At 35.4% G+C, this 9,037-nt stretch overlaps 1 protein-coding gene across 1 annotated transcript; it reads right to left on the bottom strand.

Moving 5' to 3' along the window:
- Positions 1 to 3,956: 3,956 nt before the first annotated feature.
- LOC127074263 (60S ribosomal protein L37a) lies at positions 3,957 to 5,642 on the bottom strand. The gene is made up of 5 exons (XM_051015569.1): positions 5,466 to 5,642; positions 5,205 to 5,244; positions 4,521 to 4,609; positions 4,280 to 4,362; positions 3,957 to 4,191 (listed from the first exon to the last, which is right to left on the bottom strand). Exons 1-5 carry the CDS (start codon positions 5,466 to 5,468, stop codon positions 4,128 to 4,130), a joined length of 279 nt encoding a protein of 92 aa, XP_050871526.1. The 5' UTR covers positions 5,469 to 5,642; the 3' UTR covers positions 3,957 to 4,127.
- Positions 5,643 to 9,037: the final 3,395 nt, after the last annotated feature.

Genomic DNA, 9,037 nt, shown 5'->3' on the forward strand with positions numbered 1-9,037 from the left:
TCAACAGAGCATGTCCCCAAAAGGAGTTTGGAAGATCGGCATGACTCATCTTAGATCGGAACATGTCTAACAAGGTTTAATTTCGTCTCTCGGATACACCATTCCATTGTGGAGTTCTGAAAGGAGTAAGTTGGGATAGAATATCATGCTCTTTTAAATGGTCATCGAACTCTATACTTAAATATTCACCGCCTTAATCTGATCGAAGAGTTTTAATATTGTTACCCAGTTGGTTTTGTACTTCATTTTTGAATTCCTTTAACTTTTCAAAGGATTTAGATATGTGTTTCATTAAATACACATAATCATATCTATTAAAATCATCAGTAAATGTGATGAAGTATGGAAAACCTCATCTAATTGGTATGTTCAGTGATCCACAAGCATCAGTATGTATGAGGGCCGAAAGATCATTAGCTCTTTCACTTTTTCATGTAAATGGGGACTTTGGTATCTTTCTAATTAAACAAGATTTGCATGTATCATATAATTCGTAATCAAAAGAGTCCAACAGTCCATTTTTATGGAGTTTGGGAATGCGCTTCTCATTTATGTGGCCAAAGCGACAATGCCAAAGGTAATTTTGATTTAACTCGTTAGGTTTCATCATTTTAATATTAATGTTATAAATTGACATTTCAATATCACGGACATACAGTCTATTATTCAATTATGCATTAGCATATAATACATCATTCAAATAAATAGAGCAACAATTATTTTTTATTATGAATGAAAAACAAAACTTGTCCAAACAAGAAACGGAAATAATATTCATGTTAATTGCAAGTACATAATAACAGTTCTCACATAATAATAGTTCTCTAACTGAATTATTAAACCATTAGATAATGTCAATACATTATTTCAACGGCTAAAGCAACAACATTTGCTCCATTGCCAACTCATAGATCAACTTCGCCTTTTATCAATTCTCTACTCCTTTTTAGCTCATACACATTAGTAAAAATGTGAGAACTACATCTAATATCCAATTATCGTGAGGCAGAAGTAGATAAATTTATTTCTATATCAAAAATACATGAAGTTGAAGTCTATACTTCATTCTTCTTATCTTTTCGGTCTTTTAGGCAGTTTCTCTTCGAATGTCGGGTCTTGCCACAGTAGAAGCAATCGTCCGCCTTTGTTATACCTCCACTAGACTTCAAAGCATGAGCAGTAGGTCCAGGTCTGACAACTTCCTTGTTTTTTCCTTTACCACCCTGCTTGGTGGGCCTTTTGTTTTGTTTCTTTCCATTACTGACTATCATAATAGACTTTGCTTTTTACTTTAGATTTTGCTTAGCAGTTCTTAACATGCCTAGCAGCTCTGGAAGACTTTTGTCCATATCATTCATATTGAAATTAAAGATAAATTGATTGAAATTCTCCGGCAACGACTATAGCAAATTAGTCATAAGCTCCCTTTTTAGGGAAAAACTCAAGCTTTCAACCTCCACATACCCAATCATCTTGAGTACATGGAGACCTACCGGGGCTCCCTCAACTAGCTTGTCTTGAGAAAAGGATTTTTGAAACTTCAAATCTCACATGTCTCACCTGCCCTTGATAGAATATTTTCAAGTGTTTGATCATATCGAACGCTGCCATGTTGCTTTTATAATTCATAATTGATAGTCATCATGAGACAAGCAGTTTCATTGACATCATCAACATGTTTCTTATAAGCATCTATTTCAGCCTTAGATGCAGAACTAGAAGGGTCCTCTTCAATAAAGGTGTCTTTAAGACATAATATTTTATCTTTGTTTGACGACAATCCTCAAGTTTCAGTGTTAATCCAAAAAACTTATTCAGACAATTTTTTCTTATCAAAGAGTGATCGCAAAATATTGTTAGAAGTATTTATTGTCATGGTAATCTACATAAAAAATGTGAAAATATTAGCATTAAAACCAACATATTCAATTAAGACTTTAATTAAATATGTTTTCACTATTTTACTCAAATCAAATGACTCTCACTATTATTTAATTATAATCAAACTGACTCTAATCTAGTTTAACTCTGATCATAAACTGATTTAATGTCCTTAAAATATACTAGTATATAATTTTGAGAATGTAAAATTTTGATGATTGGCAGATAAAAACATTAAATCAACTTGCTTTTAAAATGCAATACACAATAGGCAAACCGTCGCTATATATGACCGTCGCGTAGAAGCCAAACAAAAGGCAGACACCAAATCAAATTCGAGTGCTGTTATCTAAGTTATATACAAAATAAATGAAAATGCACCAAAAACAACAAATGATCTGAAATGATAGTTTGGGATTAAGAGAGGCAATCATGAAATTTTTCTATTCTTCTTTAACAGAAGTTTAATGGTATTAATTCTCGGGGATAGAGTTTGTCACCTATATGCAAAAATAAGGGAGCAGAACTGATATGTTTGATGTCGTTGCACAGTGGCAAGCAGGAAGGCTCAATCATGTTGCAGGAAGGCTAATTTTGATGATGGTTCAGCTCAACTATACTAGACTGGTTCTATTTTCATGGGGGTCATAAAGGCAAAACGAAGAGAATTATATGGTATCAACAAGCATCTAACAGAGATTCAGCTGGTGTTCCAAAATGACAGATGCCTTTTAAACCAGAGTTGAAGCTGGATTGCAAAAGCACTATCATTGTCTCTTCGGCAGATTTTCTAGCACTTCCAACTGCATTTTTAATTATGATAAATGGCCCGGCTGACAAACTGTATGTTTCAAAGTACAAAACAACTGATATAACTAAAGGGTTCGCTATTTCTGAGGAATGCAAAGGGAAATAAGTATAATATCCTTATGTAATATCCTTCCAGCAAGGAATCTGTTATGGGAAAGGATTTCATGACTTTAATGTTGAGTAACTTTGATAAATTTTTAATACATTTTGAATATAGATATTAGATTAAATAGAATGATGGCTAGAGAGAAATAGAGAGAAAGTTATGAAAGTTACCAAGATCCAAAGTTACTCGGTTATGCATGCATTTGTAATGGTTTTGATTTGTATCTGAGTTGAAAGCATATGATTAGGTGGAAGATCAATGTATAGATGTTTGAATGACTTACAAGCTCATATTGGGTGGGTGCAAGTCTTCATAGAAAGTGTATATAATTTTCCACTATGTTAAATCTGGGTCGTCTTCTAAATAAATGTAAATGCAATCAAAGCCTAAAAATCAGGTTCCACATATTATCATTGGGCAAAAAATTTATTTAACTATACTATTTTTCATTAACAAACAATAAGAAAATAATTTACAAAAAAAAATATGAATATATATAACATAATGCATATTTACATCAAATAACACTTCACATAGAGAACAGTAGTCATATTTATGGAGTTTAATAAGCAATGTTCTTAAAACATATACTTGTTTGAAAAGAAAAACGATTGACTTGTAAAAGTAATTGGTAACATAAAATAAAACAATTGAATGATTGTTCTACTCTAATGAACCGAGTTGAAACTTGTTACGCAGAGTTCAAACCAGAAGCACAATAATTCTACTATGCAATGATACTTTAACCCTTCACAGTATAAAGATAAGTGGCTGTGCATACCTCTTCAATCCAAAGCCAGAATATCAGAAAATATATATATATTCTATTCAAACATAGTATGTTTGAACTCAAGTTATTTAGAGTTTGATATAATCAAATCAAACCAAGGCCTATTCATTCTTCTATGTAGTGACAATTTTAACAATTCATTATAAATGTATAAAACTCTGCAGAACACGATCAAATGCCATACTATTATAATGCTAGCATGTCTTCATTAAAACCGCAATAAACCCTATGCAGAACGCAATCAAAGGCCATATTTATAATGCTAATGTGCCCTCACTAAAACAATGAAAAACACAGGCCTATAACCACAGGGTGAGCTTATCTTAAGATTGAAAAGCATCAAGAGAAACTATTGGCATTTGAAGATAATGAAAGGAAACAACAAAGGTATTTGATCCACCAGAAAGAGTTTCACAAACAAGTAAAGTTAAAATTATCTCAAATAGAACTCAAAATAAAAGTATAATTGGAGTACAAATTTCTCAGAAATTCAACTAGACTTAATTAAATAAACTAGAGCATCAAGCAAAAGCTAAACGCTTAACTTTCAGTTTGTTCCCTCAACCTCCTGATGGTGCTCCGAACAGTAACGGCACTAGCAGTGCTGTCAAAAAAGAAAAAACAATGTCATGTGGGCTGCCTTTCAAACTTGAAATGAAAAACTTAGATAAAAAAGGAATAAGAAAAAATACTTCAAAGTGTAAGCTCCTCCTGCTTTCACTTTCCCACAATCCTTGCATCCCCATATTCCTACAGCTTTCCTTTTCACAGCATACTGCAAAAGTATTTGATCATCAGAAGTCAAACATTTCAAACACATAACAATAAACCCACTAATGTAAATGCCTTGGTAGTTGATCATCAGAACTCAACATTTCACATCATACAAAATAACATACTATGTACTTAAAAGAAGATTAACATAAGGTCTACCTTTCCACAAAATTCACAGAAAAATTTGCTGTGCTGACTAACTTCCATCTTCTTAATCTGCTTCCGCAAACTAGCACCATAACGGGTACCTGATATAATAAAACAAACAAAATAAGCTTCTCATATATCACAACAAATGGTGCTCTTAAAAGACTTATAAATAACTGTTATCAATTGAAGATAGAAGAAAATAGCACATTGTTAAAATTTCAATATGCTACGGGTTCTATAACGCCAATATAGCAGACTATTTGACAATATTTTTTAATTAAATAGAGGTTAGTCCAAATTCCCCTAAGCCATACCAAATATTTAACAACATTGATATAAGCAAAATCCAAATTTGTAAAAAAATTATATAATAGTGTTCTATAAATAAAATTCATGAATTGGGTATAACAAGTCGGTAACATTAGTTTTCCCCCAAATTGTTAAACCGTACTAAACATATCTTGAACAAAATATTTCAAAACAGCATGTTTGCTGGCAACTTTTCATACAATTATTCATTCAGATCTAAACAGCAATGCATAAATCTCTAATCATCTTATCATAAACACAACCACATAATGGTCAAAAACAAACCCATCCAAAACATTGAAGAGCATAACAACAAGCAAATAACGATAATCAAAACGCAAGGAACTAAACAGATTTCACTATAATTAAAGCGATAAGACACACCATATTTGCCAACAATTCCAGCCTTCTTTGTTCTCTTAGTCTGCAAAACCGTACAAAATCAACATTATTCAATGATGAACCACAAAAACAAGTTAAAACATACTTGAAAATCGCAAATCTGAAAGGAGGAAGGGTTCAATAATACTAAGTTTCCTCTATCTATCTTTCAATCTGTAATTCTATATACATTGGAAAAACGAAAGAGATGTTTTGAATTGAATGCAGATTACCGAAAGCAAAAGAGGAGGAGAGAAAAAGTACCATTTTTACAGAGATCGAAGACGCTGTAAGCTTGGTATTAGGAAGTGGCAGCGATGAAACGGAAGAAGCAGAGAAACCCTAAATTTTATTTGGCCGTATTTATAGAGATCCGCGTTGGGTGGGTCGGGTGCATATCCAATTTTCCTATTGCAGCTTGATACACTCCTTTTTTTTTTTAGCCCGTGAAAATTATAATTTAAGATTTTTAATGCATCTTATATATTTTTTTTTTAGAAATTTTCGGTTTTTTTACCGAGATAACCCAGTTTTTCAAAAAAAATCCCAAAATATCCCAGGTTTCAGAAAAATTTCCAAACTACCCCATTTTTAGGAGGAGGCGCCAATTGAATTTGCGACTCCTCTTAAGTCTTGAATGGAGGCGTCAATTGGATTGGATAGGGCAGGTGCCCTAGCCAATCCAATTGGCGTCTATGTGTAAGTTTTAAGAGGAGGCGTCAATTCAATTGGCGACATCCTTAAAAAAGTCTCAAATGACAAAACCTCCAACATGAAAGTTGTAGATCTTTTCAAGACAATGAATTTGGACATAAATTTTGCATCATTTGGATTTTTTATGAGAAAGTTATGGGCAGTTGAAGTTGGACTTCTGATTTTTTCAACTGTTATCTGACCTATAATGTTTTGTATTACTGCATGTGTTTCTTTTAGAATTATGAAATTTTGTCCAACATAACATTTGAAGTAGACATCTTAAATTTTGCAATGCACTTGGTCCCACCTCAAAATAATTAAAAATGAGTGAGTTAGGTCCTTGCGAACTTGACCCAAAATTAGGGTTTCTGTCAAAACATGTGTATGTGAATTTTGCCCAAAAGGGACCAACTTCAAGCCCTTCTGTTTGAATGATAAAACCCTCAAATGAAAAAACCTTCAATATAAAAGTTGTAGATCTTTTCAAGACAATGAATTTGGACTAAAATTTTGCATCATTTGCATTTTGTTTGAGAAAGGTATGGGCACCTGAACTTGGACTCTTTGACATTTCAATTGTTATGTGGCCTATAATGTTTTGTATTATCACATGTGTTTATTTTTGAATTATGAAATTTTGTCCAACATAATAATTTAAGTAGATATCTCAAACTTTCCAATGCACTTTGTCCCACCTCGAAATCATAAAAAATGAGTGAGTTAGGTTCTTGGGTAGTTGACCCAAAATTAGGGTTTCAGTCAAAACATGTGTGTGTGTGAATTTTGCCAAAATGGAGTTTAGACAAAGAAACCTAATGTTTGGAGTTTACACAAAGATAAATTTGATATAATACGACTTGATATTAATAAAATTTGGAGTTTACACAAAGAAACCTAATGGTGATGACCGAGATCACCTAACCGACCTCCGGTCCCACATCCCCTAGCTACCCTAACCCTTGGCCCTAACCCACGTTGACGATTCTGCACCGGTGTTTGTTCATCTGAGGGGCCAAGAGCGTCATTACCTCCTACAGGAGAAGATCCGTTGAGGTATTCAGCCAAGTCAGCATAGTCTTCAGTATTCAATGATGGTGCACCGGCGTAGCTGAGCTCATGACCCATGCCAGAGAAGTTGGGATGTGCTTGACTCATGGATGGGCGACCGGGACGGTTGAAGGGAGACATGGGTGTGAATGATGCGTCTAGGAAAGGTTGGAAAGGTTGTTGGGGTGTTTGGAAGAGATAGGGTTGTGGGATGTTTTGGTTTTGTGATGTTTGGGCTTCTTGGCTACAGTAGGAGGAGGGGCGGATAGTGTTTTGGCTAAGGCGACTTTGGTAGGGTGATAGTGTGGGTGCGAAGCGATGTTCGGTCTGAGGTTGATGGTCAATTTGTTGGTGGTGGTATGGGGTATGTTCTTGGTATTGGGGTTGGGTGAATGACATGTTTTGGAAGTAGTGAGAATGTTGGTGTGGAAGAAGTGTTGAAGGAGTGGATGTATTTATAGGCATATGGATGAGAGCATAAAAATTTGTGTTTGCATGGTGTCTCCACCTCATTTGGCGACCATGTACAATCCTAAAGAGGGGTCGCCATTCAAATTGGCGCCTCCATAGGGACATGCATGCAAGGCTAGGTCTGAATGCTTGGTTTCGAGGTCTGATTGCATGGGGTCGCCACTTGAATTGGCGACCATGTACAAACATTAAGTGGAGGCGTCAAACCATTTGGCGACACCATTTGCATGTCTGACACATGGCTATCTTGTCTCCTGCATGCTGAACAAGTCACTTGTGGATGGCTTACATGGTTGACACGTCATCTCTGACTATCTTACATGTCCGACACGGGGTTGTCTTGTCTCCTGCATGCTGATGACTAACTTCTTGATAGCTTGCATGGTTGACACATCATCTCAGACTGTCTTGCATGACTAACACATCGTCTCAGAACTAGCTTACATGTCAGACACGCGGTTGTCTTATCTCCTGCATACTGAAGAGTCACTTCTTGATAGCTTGCATGGTTGACACATCAACTCACACTGTCTTGCATGACTGACACATCATCTCAGAACTAGCTTGCATGCTTGACACATCATCTCAGAGTAGCTTGAATGTCCGACACATCATCTCAGAACTAGCTAGCATGTGAGACACTGATACCATCTATTTAAGTGTCTTACTATCAACGTCCAAGACACTTCACTCACATTCATTTGCAGTAGGAAAATAGTTTTCATCTCCACAATGTCATCTTCATCATTATACAGTGTCAATGTTCACTGCAACGGTGAAACTTTTGAGTCTGAGCTTCATGGTTTTTGTTTTCGAAACACTGATACCATTAGAATCACGATCAAGAGAAATGCAACCTTTTTTGCATTTGAAAAAAAGAATACAATCCTTTATAGGATCAGGTATTGTGTCGAAGATCACATATCAAAATCCAATATTTTTTTAGAATGGTCAATGCAAGTTTTTCCCCCTTAAGGTACGAGACGATGAAGATGTTGAAAACATGTTTGTTAGTCATGAACATTCAGGCAACAATTGTATCGAGTTGTACATTACTCTACAACCATGTATACCAGCTCAACAGTCTCAACTAACCGATCAGGATGAAGCTGGTGAAGATGATGCAGATGATGCACAATGGTCAGATGAACTCAACCCAGAAGCAGAAGTAGAAGTCGACGTTGTTGATGAAGAAGAAGAGGAGACCGAGATACAGGTTGATCACATGCTGAACAACGACGATGAAGATGATGATCAACCACCACCAATACCTCCTAGTCATGCCTACAATCCGCCTTAACATATGACAAATATGGATCTTCACGACGATGAAACATCCGATAGTGTCTTCTATAATCCGTATCCCAGACCAGTAGGCGAATTAAAGGTGGGAGACATGTTTCGTACCAAAGAAGAATGTGTTTTGGCAATCAAAAAATTCCACATGAACAACTTTGCTGACTTTACAGTGAAACACACTGATTCTAGAAGGTATGTAATCGAATGTCGTAACATGCATTGTAAGTTTCGTTTGGCTGCGTCTTACAAGAAGAAAAATGACTCTTGGGAGATCGCTTCAATAGACCCACCGCACAGTTGCGTTGCAACTAACATTGAACAAG

Source organism: Lathyrus oleraceus, chromosome 4 (assembly GCF_024323335.1).
Source record: "Lathyrus oleraceus cultivar Zhongwan6 chromosome 4, CAAS_Psat_ZW6_1.0, whole genome shotgun sequence".
Lineage (NCBI taxonomy): Eukaryota > Viridiplantae > Streptophyta > Magnoliopsida > Fabales > Fabaceae > Lathyrus > Lathyrus oleraceus.